This window comes from Urocampus carinirostris, chromosome 11, assembly GCF_059441175.1.
Source record: "Urocampus carinirostris isolate Australia breed hairy pipefish chromosome 11, RoL_Ucar_1.0, whole genome shotgun sequence".
NCBI lineage: Eukaryota > Metazoa > Chordata > Actinopteri > Syngnathiformes > Syngnathidae > Urocampus > Urocampus carinirostris.
In genome coordinates, this window is record NC_142359.1 from 20898331 (window position 1) to 20915931 (window position 17601).

The 17601-nt window shown below is 38.3% G+C and overlaps 1 protein-coding gene across 2 annotated transcripts in view; it reads left to right on the top strand.

The window, feature by feature from the left end:
* LOC148356745 (ankyrin repeat- and BTB/POZ domain-containing protein 3-A-like) overlaps nt 1–8416 on the top strand; it is a 121310-nt gene extending 112894 nt beyond the window's left edge. For both annotated transcript variants that reach the window (XM_088348072.1, XM_088348071.1), the window contains 6 exons: nt 1584–1689; nt 4224–4326; nt 4399–4480; nt 4565–4633; nt 4705–4818; nt 7245–8416. In XM_088348072.1, coding sequence (XP_088204198.1) covers nt 1584–1689; nt 4224–4326; nt 4399–4480; nt 4565–4633; nt 4705–4818; nt 7245–7472 — 702 coding nt within the window. In that variant the 3' untranslated portion in view covers nt 7473–8416. The remainder of the gene's footprint in view (nt 1–1583; nt 1690–4223; nt 4327–4398; nt 4481–4564; nt 4634–4704; nt 4819–7244) is intronic.
* Nucleotides 8417–17601: the final 9185 nt, after the last annotated feature.

The following is a 17601-nucleotide window of genomic DNA, read 5'->3' on the forward strand; positions in this document are numbered from 1 at the left end:
TGACCTACAAGTATTTGGAAAAAATACATTGTTATGTGATAGTTCATGTATTTTTGCTTATTCTTCAATTTGGTATTGTTTTTTTAATGAATTACAATTTTTTAACAATAGGAGCGGCTCAATAATACACAATGTCCCTATAAAATTAGCAAAATAATCTGTCATCTTTCATAAATTATCAATACATTTGGTATTCTGTCTGTCTGTCTGTCTGTCTGTCTATTCATTTATTGCTGTGCGCTCTTGGAGAATTGGAGTAAAACTGTCACGACCGGTACAAGCAGTTGACCCAAATGCGTAACGTTTCACACAATGCTTTATTGAGGGATCGTAAATGTCAGGGGGAGAGGAAAAAGACTGATCTGGTGCTCGCTAGGCAGGAGGAGCGGGAAGCCGTCGCGAACGAAGCGCTGTCGGGGATAGGAAGCAAGTCGGGCAGCCGGAACGGGACATGGAGCATGGTCGGAGATCGAAACAAGTTAGGTAGTCAGGACGGGAGAACGGAGCGTGGTCGGGGATCGGAACAAGTCGGGTAGCCAGGACGGAAGAACGGAGTGTGGTTGGAGATTGGAACAAGTCAGGTACCCGGAGACGATCAGGAAGCTAGGGACAGGGGATCGATACAGGACACAGGGGACGGAATCGACCAGGGTATAGGAACAGGACGGGAACAGAACGGGAGCCAGAGTCAAAAATGCTTGCCTTGCATGTGCGGAGGTTCGCTGATGGACTGACAATGAGTGAATGAGAAAGACGTGCTTAAATAGGAGGAGGACTAATTAGGGAACGAGTGGAAGCTGGGGCTGGAAGTGTGAGCGCAGGTAACGACAATTGACAAATCACGACAAAAACTTTTTAACTGCCGTAGTTATTTCCACTAGAGAAAAACATATTTACTAGACAAAATTATCCTAGAGTTTCGACAACCAATTGACATTTCAAGCTTTAAGAAACCAAAACCTTACTGATTCTACAAAAAAAGAATAATACAGAAATGTCAAGCGTTTAACATCATTAAAAGTCTTAATTATTTTCAGCTCCGATGCAGCCTGTGATGATCAGTGTTGGGCGCGTTACTGAAAAACAGTATTTAGTTACAGTTACTAGTTTCTTCCTTTAAAAAGTAATTTAGTTCCCCTCCTTACTACTAGTACTGTCACCAAAAAGTAATGTGTTACTTTAAAAGTAACCGTCTAATTACAAATTACTGTGTAAACTCGAGTAGAAGAAGACTCCTTAAAATGCTTTATGATAGACACATTATAAAAGAAATAGAAGAAAATTTGTATACAAACCTGTGCAAGCAATGAACCGTTTACATGTTTTTTGGCTTGAACAATCTTACACTTTTGGCTGAGACACTCCATATGTATTTTGTCTATAGGGTTCAAACCACTCCAAGATCTCTTCCATTTCCCGGTACTGTCCATTTTTTGGGACAAAAGGTTGGGGAACATTGCGTTAGAGTACCCATTAGCGAGAAAAGTGATTCTGTTCGTGAAGCATGCTTTTTGGTAACGCGGTCAGACTTCTTCCTCCTTCCCAACACTTTTCTCTGCATCTCTGTGTTCATCTGCTTATAGAACGAGGTGATCAGCCAGCAACTGTCCGTCATCTTCACGCAGTGCTACGGCCCGTTCCCTATCCCCAAGCTCACTGAAATCAAGAAGAAGCAGACATCGCGTTTAGGTGACTATATTTTAAAAAAAAAACTTTGAAAACCCTATATATATATAAATAACTTGTGGCAGACTGACTTATATTTAGCTTTCCGTCAAATATCAAAGCTTTTAATGTTGGAAACCGCACCCTGCCAAATTCAAATTGAATGTCACTGTGCTCTTCTGCCATAAGAAAGTTCTCATATTATTATATTTGACATTTAATCACAAACAAAAATAAAGCTGCCCTGGAGTGCTTTCCAATCAGGTTCAGTATAAGTGTCTGCAGCTTTCTGTGGTTTAAAATGAAAAATGAAACTTGGTATTTGAGTCCCGTTCCAACAAATAACAGAACTTAAATTGATACCGCTTTTGACAACAAGCTTAAAATAGCAAAATAACATTTTGTGAAAATACTTGAGTCGAAATATCTCGAGATGCTGCCACCACAGAGACAGGAGGTCAGCCATTTTGCCTTGGGAAGGCCATTATAGGGATGATTTTCAGGGATTTTTTTTGCCTCATTTATTAGAAAAAACACTTACTGCCAAGATCAATAAACAAAATTACATTTGTTTGAGATGTTGTTCATTAGTTCAGCTCACAAAAAGATTTCAAAAAGCCAAACCCAGACAATAAGAAGAAATCAGCCTTTTTTCTGAAAAAGATGGTAACTTTTACGGTCATGGTTGGGCCTAAAACTACATTAGGTCAAAATTTCTGCTACAACTACACCCAGAAAACGGGTCTCAAGAAGCAAACCCCAGAAAGACAAAGTAAAAAAGACATTTTGCTTTGAAATTGCAATTTAGTGTTCATTTGACGGGCTTACGCAAACAATTCAGTGGTAATTTCATAAATGGACCCACTAAAAAATCTCATGAAGCCACTCGCAGAATGTCACAGTAAGTCAGCCTTTTTGCTTTGAGATTGCAATTTTATCAATCATTATATGAGCTTAAAGACGAAATGTTGTCATCAATAGACCCAGAAAAAATGTCTTAAGAAGCTACTTTAAGAAAAACAAAGGTAGACGGCCATTTTGTTTTGTATTGCAAAAAATATGGGTCATTTTCAGGGCTTAAAAATAGAATATGGTGAAAAGGTCTGCCACAAAAATGTCTTAAGAAGCCACAGCCAGAAAGACACTGGAAGGTGTATCGCTTTCACCCATTTTTGAGGCTTCAAAACTAACTCTGGTATAGGTCTCATAAGTAGAGCCACAATAAAAGTCTCAAAGCTTTGCCCAGAAAAACTATGGAAGTCTACAGTAGCACCTACGCTATTAGGCAGAGGAAATAGAAGCTAATGGACTAGTTCTAGGTTTGATCAGTGGTAGAATTAATAGCGGAAAGGCCAGAGTCAAAATGAATTCGAGCAAAAGCCGGCAAATTATTGAACAATGGACAAGACAATACAATCTTACTTGGTTTAAGATGTTGGACGAGAAATCCTAAGTTTAGTTAGTCTTTTTTCATTGGTATTTCAGTTAAATGACTGGTCATCTATTGTGATTTTGGTTAATAAACCTATTACTAGTCACAAAACTTTATTGAAACAGGAAATTACTAATCGTTGTTCGCTAATCAAAATAATCTATTTCACTAGAGGGCAGCACGGCGGCTGAGTGGTTAGCGCGTCTGTGGCACAGTTCTGAGGTCATGAGATTGAACCCTTCTGTGTGGGGTTTGCATGTTCTCTCCGTGCTTGCGTGGGTTTCCTCCCACATTCTAAAAACATGCATGTCAGGTTAATTGGCCGGTGTAAATGAGCGAGTGAGTTGTCTGTGCCTGTGTGCCCTGCGACTGGCTGGCAACCAGTTCATGGTGTCCCCTGTCCACTGCCCGAAGATGGCTAGGATGGGCTCCAGCACCCCCGTGACCCTACTGAAGAAAAGCTATGCAGATAATGGATGGATGAATGGATATTTCACTAGATCAAACATTTATTACGATTTTTTCTTAATAATTTTAATATTTTGTTTAATTATCTAATTTTCCCCTGTCTATTTTGAACTCTTCATGTTTATTTGTTTCTACTGCCTATTAACATAAGTTACAATGCCATTTTGCTTTGAAGTGGCATTTATTTTTCATTTTCAGGCCTCAAAATGAATTCATTAAAGCTGTTTTCAATGAGTAAACCCATACAAGGTTTCAAATAGTCAAGCCCCTTAAAAACACAGGATGTTAGCCATGTTGCTATTGCATCTTGTTGACCATTTCTATGGTTCCTTAAAAGAAGCCTCTAGGATGTTTACACAAATTTGGCTGAGAACAGATGGTAGTATTTTTTTTTAATTGTATTTCCTTTGGGCAGAGAATATAAGCACAGTTTGATGACTCACCATAAAACAGAAAAGAGCAGGAGGCCAGAGTAGAAGCTCACAAGTGTTCAGTCACTGGTCACAGCTTTAAAACTCCTACCATTAGGTTTTCATGAAGGATCTATCCACTTGATGAACCAGCCATGGAATGAAGGCACACGTTAATTTAATCTGTTGCTGCACTTAGCGTCAGGAGGAAGTGACTAATGAGGCGTTTTGTGTGGTTGTATCATCAGACCCACACTTCCTCAACAATAAGGAGATGTCGGACGTCACCTTCCTGGTGGAGGGGAAGCCCTTTTATGCACACAAAGTCCTGCTTTTCACTGCGTCTCCCAGGTAAGAAAAAGCCTTGCCAATTTTTCCACACCATTTGCATATGCTTTTAAAACACTGACCAAATGCGCTCAGGTTTAAGTCACTGCTGCAAAATCGACCAGCGGCGGAGAACACCTGTATCGAAATCAGCCACGTCAAGTATAACATATTCCATGTAAGACTTGGTCTACAAAAGGGTCAGTGAGGTAACAAGAATAAAAACGAAATGTTGATTATATTTTTCTGACCACCATTACAGCTGGTCATGCAATATCTTTACTGCGGAGGCACCGAGTTCTTGCATATACGTAACACCGAAGTCATGGAGGTAGGTTTTCGGTTGAGTTCGGCTAACAAGAGTCAGCATCTCTCATTAGTATTTGTGTGTGTCCCACACAGCTACTGTCTGCCTCAAAGTTCTTCCAACTCGAGGCCCTTCAGAGACACTGTGAGATCATCTGCTCCAAGAACATCACCACCGAGACTTGTGTTGACCTCTACAAGCATGCAAAGGTCAGACAACATCCAAAATCAGCTTGCTCAATGTGCATGTGGTACCAGTTACGCAATGCGTACAGACGATCCATTTGGACAAACTACATTGGTGTCTTTTTTTGTTTTGGCAGGAGCTCAGTGTTTCTGATCTGTGATTATTCCTCATAACATCATGGCTCATTTTGTATGTGTGGTGTGTGTACACTTGTGATTTTTGCTCTCCGATGATATATCTCCATAAATGTTAGCCTTTACTGCGTATGTTTGACTCCTAGCAGACTCAAGTAGTCAGGAAACCAGAAGAGGTGAACGACAAGTATCGCATTGTGATAGTCCAAAAGTCTAATCCCACCAACTCAGCACTCTGAAAGAGGCACATGAACCAAAAACAAAAACACACACAAAAACAAAAAAGGAGCAAAAGATATGGGGACGGGGGTGAGAGTCTGAGGTGCTGCCTCTGGCATGATTGAGGTTTTCCCCTGGTTTGCCAATGTTCCTTAAATTGTTTCAATGAGGTCATTATCTACGGTATCTTCAGAAAACAAAAGTAGAAATGACAATAAGACTAACAAAGGCAGAGTGTAAACTACGGACACCAGTATCTATCGTCTAAATCCAAGGTGGGCTACCCGGTCCTCAAGGACCGCAAGTCTTGCATGTTTTAGGAGATTTGTCCTTTTCAACTCAAGTGATCCCAATCACTAGGATCATAGTGCTACTGCCGGCTTGCTAATGAGCTGATAATTTGTATAAGAACAGAAAAAAATCCAAGACATGTGGCCCTCGAGGACCGAGTTACCCTCTGGTCTGGATTTTCACAAGCAGCACCTGGCTTTCGCTGCCTTGAAAACACTTGTAGTATAGTATCAAAATACTTTTGAGTATAAGATCATAAAAAGGCACAATTGAACCATAATTTCCTCTACAATTTTTTGCATGGCCCTGCTTTCTTTGAACAAGAGACTGTCGAGTTTCACATTCCGAAAGTTTAATCACACCTACAAATGTGATGGTCCAGATCAGGGGTCAGGCACCCGTTTGACTCAAAGAGCCATAAAAGCAAAATACTTTGATTTTATTGGGGAAGGAACCACACCATATATTTTAAGACAAAATTCAACAAAAGCAGTCAAAGCTCTCCAGATAAAAGCTTGTTATCCAGCACAGTTTATTTCATTTGTGTCATTTGATAATTTGATCACATTTGAGAAACAATAATTATGCCTGTGTCCTAAATGTTAGGGTCAGGCACCCGTTTGACTCAAAGAGTCAAGATTGTTGAGTCTCATTTTGACCTTCATTTTTTTAATCAATAATAGTTTTAAAACAAGCGTGTTTTAAAACGTCACAATAGCGTCCAAAAAATTCTTTGAATGAGGATCCCGAGGTATTTACATTCAGCGCAGATGGCAAAGGGTGAGAGACAGGAGGAAGTGCTTGCGCTATTTGCATAGCTCCACCCATCCCTACAGCTCACCCAAATTAATTGCTATGGGTACTCTTCTGGTGTTTTGGCGTATTTACAGTTTGTTATGTAGATTTTCATCACAAGGTGTCTCAACAGTAATTATTTAATAATCTTCCTTTTAAAAGTTTACTTAGCAAAGTACGGCCAAAACGATTTTTAAAAAAATGTGATTCCTTTCCTGTAAACTGTACTTAAAAATGTGCGCTACACTTACCTGAAAAATCCTACATCATTCCTCAACAATGGTTAAGCTTCTCTCACTCAAATTGGGAACGGCACAGAAAACATTTTCATGGAAATTTTTCTGTTTCCAAGCCATACCTACTCAAATAAAAAGCCATATACGGCTCGCAGGCCATAAGTTCCCGACCCCTTGCTCCAGATACCTGAGTAACTTAAATGAAAGTCAGTTTTATAGCTCTTCTAAGCAGCTAAATCGTTTTCAGCTCTATCTATCAACTCTTAACTGCACCGCTTATCCTCAGTAGGGTCGCGGGGGATGCTGGAGCCCATCCCAGTTATCTTCGGGCAGTTGGCAGGGGACACCCTGAACTGGTTGCCAGACAGTCGCAGGGCACACAGAGACAACCATTGACTCGTTCATTCACACCTAGGGACGAGAGAAGACCCCCTTTTTTAATATGGCTTATAAATTATATTTTAATGAGTTTAATTTGTGTAACTTCTAGCCTTTTACTGTAACATTACAATTCACATTTTTATGTTTTCGTTCTGCAGTATATATATATATATATATATATATATATATATATATATATATATATATATATATATATATATATATATATATATATATTTATATAACACGTAAATGATGCACACCCCGGGCGTCCGAGCAGGCATTATTTCAGACACTGGCATTGGGCATTAAAAGAGTTTAAGAGTGTATCTCTTATGTTGAGGTATCACTGCATACAAAAACTTGTCCTGTGTTTTTGCGTCCTGTGTGCAGTTCCTAGGCGCCTTGGAGCTGACGCGCTTCATCGAGGGTTACTTCCTTAAGAACATGGCGCTGCTGGTGGAGCTGGACACTTTCAAGCAGCTTCTTTTCGAGCCGCCGCCGTCGTCCCCCTCCTCCCCTGATGTCTTGTGCACGGACATCCTGCACGATTTGGAGAAGACGCTGGCCTCCAGAGTCCATTCCATTCACCTGTCCACCTCGAAAGGCTCGGTGGTCTGACACTTTATTTTCGTTTTAGACTGTGATCACGAGTGATTCGTAGCAAAGCCTGCAAAAGGAACTTTTCGGGCCACACCTTTTGCATTTGGAAGTTACCAAAACTCTCCCAGCCTCATTTTTTTTTGCATGAGGCCCTTTTATGCACAACCTTCCTAAAAAAGGTGAAAGATGACATGAACGTGTAAAACGATTGACTTTTGTTCTTAAGGTCCACTGCCAGGCTTGAATGTGCGCACGCATGGTGCACATTTGCCCCCTGCGTTTGCTGGAAAGTTTTAGCTGATTGACTGGGGATCCAAACATGATGGTTAAAGCAGAAAATAACCCACAAATATATTTTAAGGGGACATTGTGTATTATTTAGCACTTCATACTGATAAAAACAACCTCTAAAAAACAGTGTTGAGTTGAATAATAAGCAAAAATGCATCATATGATCGTGTTTTTGCTTAAAACTATTAATTTGAGGAATTTGTATTTATTTACGATTACCTAGGGGGAGCTGTGATGATTGTCTGCTTGCTTGTTGCTACGGGTACCCCCAAAAACCAAAACCGGTGTGAAAGACTGGACAAGAAAATGAAAAGAAAAAATTCAAGATTTGTACACTTTGAGTCTTTGTTCTTTGTATTCTTCCCTGTACTTTGTAGCACTTATTTTTGGTTGCACTACATTAGGTAGTCAAATAATACACACTGTCCCTTTAAAAAGCTAAAAAACACAAGGAAGAATACAAACTGCAGAGACTTGAAGTTACCAAAATGCACCATTTTCCATCTCATTTTTTTGACCAGCCTTTTTTGGGGTGTCAGGTACCCGTAGTAGCATGATGGCAGAGAATTATGTCAGCTCATTCTAGTTAAGGATCATATTGTGTAAAATAAATGCAAATCGCTCGGCCTACAAGTATTGAAATAAAAGCATATATATATATATATATATATATATATATATATATATATATATATATATATATATATATATATATATATATATATATATATATATATATATATATATATATATATACTGGACTGTCTCAGAAAATTAGAATATTGTGATAAAGTTCTTTATTTTCTGTAATGCAATTAAAAAAACAAAAATGTCATACATTCTGGATTCATTACACATCAACTGAACTATTTCAAACCTTTTATTATTTGAATATTGCTGATTTTGGCTTACAGCTGAAAAAAACTCAAAAATCCTATCTCAAAATATTAGAATACTTCCTCAGACCAAGTAAAAAAATTATTTTATAACAGCAAAACTAAATCAAACATTTGAAAATGTCCATTGATGCACTCAGTACTTGGTTGGGAATCCTTTTGCACGGATTACTGCATCAATCCGGCGTGGCTTGGAGGCAATCAGCCTGTGGCATTGCTGAGGTGTTATTGATGCCCAGGATGCTTCGATAGCGGCCTTCAGCTCATTTGCATTTGTAGGTCTGGTGTCTTTCATCTTCTTCTTAACTATACCCCACAAATTCTCGATGGGGTTCAGGTCAGGGGAATTAGCAGGCCAATCAAGGACAGTGATGCCATGGTCAGTGCACCAGTTACTGGTGGTTTTGGCACTGTGGGCAGGTGCCAGATCATGCTGGAAAATGAAATACTCATCTCCATAGAGCTTTTCAGCAGATGGAAGCATGTAGTGCTCTAAAATCTCTTGGCACACAGTTGCATTTACTCTGGACTTGATGAAACACAGTGGACCAACACCAGCAGCTGACATGGCTCCCCAAACCATTACTGACTGTGGGAACTTCACACTGGATTTCAAGCAACTTGGATTTTGCTCCTCTCAAGCCTTTCTCCAGACTCTGGCGCCTTGACTTCCAAATGAAATGCAAAACTTGCTTTCGTCTGAAAAGAGGACTTTGGACCACTCTGCAACTGTCCAGTGCTTCTTCTCCATAGCCCAAGTCAGACGCTTCTTCCGTTGTCTTGAGTTCATAAGTGGCTTGACCATGGGAATACGGCTATTGTAGCTCATTTCCCGGACACGTCTGTGAACTGTGGCTTTTGATACCTGGACTCCAGCTTCAGCCCACTGTCTTTGAAGCTCCCCCAAATTCTGGAAGCGGCTCTTCTTCACAATTTTGTTAAGGCTGCGGTCATCTCTCTTGGTTGTGCAGCGTTTCCGGCCACATATTTTTCCCTTCCAACAGACTTTTTGTGGATATGCTTTGAAACTGCACTCTGTGAACAGCCTGCTCTTTGAGAAATTTCTTTTTGTGTCTTACCCTCCTGATGGAGGGTATCAATGATGGTCCTCTGGACAGCAGTCAGATCAGCAGTCTTCCCCATACTTGTGATTTAGTTTACTGAACCAAGCTGAGTGTTTTTAAGGCTCAGGAAACCCTCGCAAGGTGTTTCGAGTTAATTAGATGATTCAGATGATTAGTTGAATAGCCTACTTGTATACTTTTTCATGATATTCTAATATTTTGAGATAGGATTTTTGAGTTTTCTTAAGCTGTACGCTAAATTCAGCAATATTAAAATAATAAAAGGCTTGAAATAGTTCAGTTGATGTGTAATGAATCCAGAATGTATGACATTTTTGTTTTTTTAATTGCATTACAGAAAATAAAGAACTTTATCACAATATTCTAATTTTCTGAGACAGTCCAGTATATATATATATATTGAGAAAAACATGTTATAGTAGAAAAATGATATTTTCAAGTTAATTTTTCTTTTGGCAAATCACTTTGATAAATTCACATGTTTTTCAGTAAACGAACTAGGAAAAAAATTACAAAAATATGGTCAAATAATAATAATGATCAAAATGAGAAAAATGATTAGCCAACAGTATGGTGCCCCAACCACACTATCAAGAACACAATAATTGATTGAGTTTTATTTTGGGAGAAATATACATAGATATTTACACACACACACAGCATGTCAAGAAAGTGAGTACACTCTCACATTTCTGCAGAGCTTTCATTATAACATTTAATAGAAAGAACATAGCTGAAGAAACATTGCTTCGACACAATGAAAATGGTGTGTAAACAAAGGTCATAGCTCACTGGAAAGATATCCTCTGGTCTGATGAGAATTTTTGGCTCGGATGGGTGAAGCATGTGTGGCGTAACCAGGTGAGGAGTACAAACATGTTTGTTTCGTGCCTAGAGTCAAGCATGGTGTTGTGAATGTCATGGTTTGGGGCTGCATGAGTGCAACTGGAATTGGGGAGTTGCATTTCATTGAGGTAAAGGAGATGGTCTGGCCAAGCATGTCTCCAGATCTAAATTCAATAGAATATCTTTGGGGCATCTCCAAGTGGAAGGTGGAGAGGCACAAGATCTTGAATATCCCCCAGCTCAGTAATGTTGTCATGAAGCAGTGGAAGAACATTCCAGGGGCAATTTGTGAAAAACTGGTGAAATCCAAGGCCAGGAAGATTAAAGTGGTCCTGTTAAATCATGGTGACCTCACAAAATATTGAACTTCAGAAATCTTTACTTAAGGGTGTACTTACTTTTGTTACCAGGGGCTTAGCTACTAATAGCAATATTTTGAAGGGGTTTTTTTGTTTTGTTTTTTGAGAAACTAAATGTACACCAATATATAATTTTTACACAGATTACCTTCCATTGTGTCAAAGTGAAGTTTCTTCAGTGTTGTTCAATTGCACCTTATGATGAAATCTCTGCAGAAATGTGGGAATTGTACTCCCTTTTGTGATATACTGTATTTATATTTTTGTGCTAAATTTTATTATTTCATTGAAATAGGATTTTATTTTTAATTCAGCCCTCAAGCTCAATTTTCCTTCGCAGTGTGTCTATCTTGAGAGGACCTACCAAAAAAAATAGTTTTCAAATCATTTTCAATAATAACTTTTGAGTCTATTTTAGAAGGCTTGAATCAGTATTTGAGCAAATGAAATTGTTTGACAAGTTATAGTTTCATTTTGTAGCATTAATTTTAGTAGTCTGTCTTTCAATGTCCAAAATGATGCTTCGTGCAAAATAATCAACACCAGATAAAATAGTGATCAGAAATTGAAATGTATATTTACGGTGTATTCAAAAAGATGGCTATAAGAGGAAAACTTTTCACTTGTGATAGTCAAAATTATTTTATTAAAAAATTGAAATAATATGCAGAGTGTCCAGCAGACAACCCAAAAAAAATAGTGTGATAATGACTAAATGGTTAGTTCATAAAACACACTTTAATGATGTACATAGTAACAGAAATCCTATATTATTTCTTTATTTTCTTACATACAGCCCATCATATTTAAATGTTCTATTTTGTTGTCATGCGTATAAGAATTATATTAAAAGCAATATTTCCAAAATAATTTATATTGGATTGTACTACTAGAGCAGTAGGAAAGAGCCAGCAATGAGGTGAATGAAGTAATGGGAAGAATAAACCATTTTATAGTATTTCTTAAAATAAATTTGACTTATTTCTTTTGAATGTTAGTCTTCGAATTGAGTTGTCCGAATGTTTTTTAACTTATTTCATTTTGATGTCAGCACTTTTTGTGATTGTGTTACTCCGCAAAATCAAAAGAGTAAAAAATGTCTTTCTCGTAATACCGCTTTTGGTCCTGCAGAGGCGCCAGTGTGTTGTCAGTGCTCAAGCCGGAAAGCAAAGTGTGCCTGCATTAAAATAGAGGTAAAGCAAAAGTATTTGTTTGATTGTTTATGTCACGTCTCAAACTCATGGCCCGTGATTCAAATATAGCCCATCATATTTAAATGTTCTATTTTGTTGTCATGCGTATAAGAATTATATTAAAAGCAATATTTCAAAAATAATTTATATTGGATGGTACTACTAGAGCAGTAGGAAAGAGCCAGCATTGAAGTGAATGAAGTAATGGGAAGAATGAACAATTCTATACTATTTCTTAAAAGAAATTTGACTTATTTATTTTGAATGGTAGTGTTCGAATTGAGTTGTCCGAATGTTTTTTAATTTATTTTATTTTGATGTCAGCACTTTTTGTGATCGTGTTACTCCGCAAAATCAAAAGAGTAAAAAAATTCTCGTAATACCACTTATGGTCCTGCGGAGGCGCCAGTGTGTTGCAAGTGCTCAAGCCGGAAAGCAAAGTGTGCACGCGTTAAAATAGAGGTAAAGCAAATATATTTGTTTGATCGTATATGTCACATTTCTCAAACTCATGGTCCACGATCCAAATGTAGCCCACCACGTAATTTTACGTGGTCCGCGAGACAATGCTGAGAGAAGCGCAAGAGAAAAATGCATCTCATCAAACATTGGCTAGCAGTTTTAAATATGTTCATTGGATGTCGCCAAAGCCAGGCGGCACTCACAAAGCACACACTGTAGCTGTATTTGCTGACTACCATTAATCAACAAGGGAACATTGAGGAAACCCTACCTGGTGTTATTTTACTTTAAATAAAAAGTCACATATGCACTGTTTAAGGCAATACAAAAAATACATAACTAAAAAAATAGCACCTGGGTGTCTTTGCATAAATTTAAGAAGGCTTTGGTTCAGGGATGTCAAACTCAGTTTGGCTCTGGTGCCAGATTTAGACTTTCTGTTTTGAAGCACGCCGGATCAGAAAAAGAATGTCAACTCCTAATTTTTAGCTTAGATTTTTTAGTATTATGCTTGATCATGTATTCACAAACAATGGGGAAGATTATTTTCATGTTTCATATTGAATGTGCTAACTGGTTTATTTCAACTGTTGAGTGAATGCCATTTTCACCTGAACCAACTCACCAAGCTATACAAACTCAACACTGACTTCTAGCGACCGGAGAGTGCACTTGGCACTTGGAGAGAGACTTGCTTTTTTTTTCTTTTACATACTCAGAAATGTATGGCGGGCTGGATTAAATCATCCAACGAGCCGGATCCAGCCCGTAGGCGGTATATTTAAGAAACCTGCTTTAGCTCCTTTCTATTGTACATATATGAAATCTAACAGCAAAGATCCCGTATTCAGGGAAACATTTTTATATTAAATTAAAAAGCAGAAAGACCTTTAAATCATTCCATAATTCATTTAAATTAGTGTTTGTATGCTATTTTGTCACTTTCCAGTCTACAGTACACACGTTAAATAAACTGTAGAAGAAGTAAATTAAATAGTTGTTTCATTTTTATTTTATTTTTTTACAAATGCACGGTTGATAAACACTATGAGAGATACATCTTAGTGAAGGAAAAATAAATTGAGGGGAAAAAGTAGACAATCATCATTTTATAATCAAATATTACATCCCTGGATCATAAATTAAATGTCAGCCTCTGAAAGACCCCCAGCCTCCAGCAAATGCACACTTTCTATGCCATTAATTAACAAGTCTGGCCCTGTGAGAAAGTTTTTTCTACCTTGTGGCCCCCGACTCAATTAAAATTTGTTTGAAACCCCTTACCAGGGTTGGGTAGGGTTACTTTAACTTGATTACTTTCAATTACTTTTGGATTACTCCAATACCAAATATGCTAATAAAAGACAAAAGAAACTAAATATGAATAAAATTATGACTCACAACACGTGGAAAGCTTTCTCTCCTGGCTTTGATCTCTTTAATCTCCGGCAAAACTAACATAAAATGCGACAGAAACAAAATGAAAATAAATCCAAACAGCTTGCCAACATCATTTTTGCCGTTCCATGTATTCCGTTACTCCCCAAGCCTGCACAAAATTTAGTCATTTTATTCATATTTAGTTTCTTTTGTCTTTTATTAGCATATTTGGTATTGGAGTAATCCAAAAGTAATTGAAAGTAATCAAGTTAAAGTAACCCTACCCAACCCTGCCCCTTACCTATGTGGCCAAAAAAAAAACTAATTTTTGACAGGTTTTAAAAAGATAAATGGAAAAAAAAACTTTCAACAGTTAAATTAGTCCAAATCATACCTTTACCCACTGATTTCCAATACTATTTGTTAGCTCGACCAAAATGTCCTCAATTTCCAAGATGTACACTTTGCTCGTCTTGGGTCTTCTTTCTTGTAGAGTGTCGCCCCCTTTTGGTTGGAGGCAAAGTTAACATTTGGCTCACTTGCGCCTCTGCTGGTGTTCTGGTGGTATTGCTGGTTTTGGGCCCCTTGGGACTTCTCTGTGATATCAATGTGCTTTCTTTGTCTTTTCTCATTGTTGTTTGTGCTGTTTCTACTTATAAAAAATGGATAGGTTCCCCTATTAAACTAAATGAGTGAAAACCTGTGAATACTGGAGGGAAATGTTCACCAAGCTTCATGTATTTATTTTTTGTAACGATAAGTGACTAATTAAATGCACTCTTTAGGGACCCTTTTCCTTTTGCCTTGGAGAACAAACATGCAGGTATAAGATTCAGGATAAGAAAATTATAATAATGAACCTTTAAATGATATGAGGTGTTAAAAGAAAGGATGTAGTTGAGTTGAACCGCAGCAAATGAGACTTGTTAAACTTTCGCTTTACATTCTGCTTATGTGGGCTAACAATAAATGACCACATTTTCACCTGCATTTTGAATTTAATCGTTTGTCCATTCCAGATGTACTCTAACCGGGATTTAACTACTACCATTTTCCTTTCTCACCTGCTTGTTTTTTCTTGTCTTCCAGGGTTGGGTAGGGTTACTTTAACGTGATTACTTTCAATTACTTTTGGATTACTCCAATACCAAATACGCTAATAAAAGACAAAAGAAACTAAATATGAATACAATTATGACTCACAACACGTGGCAAGCTTTCTCTCCTGGCTTTGATCTCCGGCAAAACTAACATAAAATGCGACGGAAACAAAATGAAAATAAATCCAAACAGCTTGCCAACATCATTTTTGCCGTTCCCTGTGTTCCGTTACTCCCCAATCCAGCACAAAATGTAGTAATTTTATTCATATTTAGTTTCTTTTGTCTTTTATTAGCATATTTGGTATTGGAGTAATCCAAAAGTAATTGAAAGTAATCAAGTTAAAGTAGCCCTACCCAACCCTGTTGTCCTCAACAGCCTTCTTTTTAGTTCTTAAAGGGAGAGTAAGTATTTTTTTGCGGCTCCAATGGTAAATGTTGGAGCCCATCTCAGCCATCTTCGGGCAGTGGGCAGGGGACACCCTGAACTGGTTGCCAGCCAGTCGCAGGGTACACAGAGACAGACAACTCACTTGCTCATCCACACCTAGGGACAATTTGGACCCACCAATTAACCTGACATACATGTTTTTGGAATGTAGGAGGAACCCAGAGTGCCCGGAGGAAACCCACGCAAGCACGGGGAGAACATGCAAATGTAACCACCCTCAATCATGCACGACACAAGGTTTCCCAGTCACTTGGTTTATTGCCTGCATTCGGTAAACAAAACAATACAAAAGTCAGGGCATCTGTTCACGACTGCAATAATCTTCAGCGCGATGCAAATTAGCTGAAGCTACGGCAGGCAGACAACATGCGAGCACATTAATAGTGAAACTTTAATAATAACAATAAAAATAACTTTCCCACGTACCTGCATTCAGTAAACAAAACAATACAAAAGTCAGGGAATCTGTTCACGACTGCAATAATCTAAAAGATTAAAAATACAAAAAACGGGTCATCACTCAACAGGCCGCACCTCGTGGCGTGTTTGCATCAAAACATGTTGCATCATCGTTTCAAGCTGGATTACTTCTTATTTAGTGCTTTTTTAATATACATCATTTAACACAACTTATATATATTTATATACAAAAATAATTTTTGAAAGCAGCTCCTATATCTAGCAAAATATGCATTTTTTTTATCTAACTGATATTGGGCACATCTTACCTTCAGCGCGATGCAAATTAGCTGAAGCTACGGCAAGCGCTGAAGCCCATAAAGTGCCAAACGAAAAAGACAGTCGCAGACGCACATGACTTAACAATTGAATGAGGTACCGGAATATTAACAGTAATACAACAAAAACACAGATTTCATGAGAATTCAAAAAAACATTCAAAACAATCAAATTTCAACTCTGTTACACCAACTCCACACAGGAAGTTCGATCTCATGACCTCAGAACTGTGCCGCACACGCGCAAACCACTGCGCCGCCGTGCTGCCATTTTCTTATTTTGTATGCTTCAAAATACTCCATCACTGCAAAAACTAAAAGAATGGAGAGAAAATAGGGTAGAATTCAGGAAGAAAAAAATCTGGTTTGGAATTCAACATTTCTTCTGGCATGTAATTTTGTAGGGGGGCACAGCGGCTGAATGGTAAGCGCATCCGTGGCATAGTTCTCAGCTCATGGGATCAAATCCAGCTACCAGCCTTCCTGTATGGAGTTAGCATGTTCGCCCCGTGCTTGCATGGTTTTCCTCCGAGCATTCAGGAATGGGCACCACCAGGCTGTACTTGACTGTTAAGACCCATTTTTGACTGTTCTTTTAGTCCAAGATAATAGTTTCAAAAGAAGGTGCAAGCAAAGTTATTTTGTAAAAATGTCACAATAACTGCAAACGTGGCTACCAACATATTTACCTTCAGTGCAGACGGCGCTGGGCGAGGAGTGCGCGCGTCCTGTCGTGAGTGTAGCCCCGCCCAATCTTACTGCTCACCCAATCAAATTTCTCTAGGTGCTCTGCTAGAGCTTCTGCATAAAAAGTTCGTTTTGTGTAAAAATTAGTTTTGTGCCTTTTTATATAGTGGCTTAACAATGAGCATAGAGTGTTTAACAATCTTCCATACAAAGGATTATATAGCGATATGCAGACAAAACAGGGTCTGTTGGTGTGACACCTTGACTGTTATTAAAATTGTGTCCTGTTATATTCTAGACCAAACCCGATGCATACGAGCATTGGCTTGGCTCTCGCATGTGATTCAATTATTCTTGTACATACTGATATATTATATGACTGCAGAAGTTCTCTTTTATCTACAAGCATATGTACTTGCGAAAAGAGCCACGCGAGCCATAGGTTTCTGGCCATGCTCCAGACAAAACTAGCTAGCTGGGTCAACTTTGAGATTAAAGTTATCGCGTCCTGTGCCTATTTAAAAAAATGAATTTTGAAGACCTTAAAAATGTTAGGAGTTAACCTACTGTATAGGTTTTATCTGCCGCAATGCTCCAAATGGACTGAAGAGGGCTATGTTTGCTCTTTTCACCACTTAAATCCTACGCGAAGAAAAAACA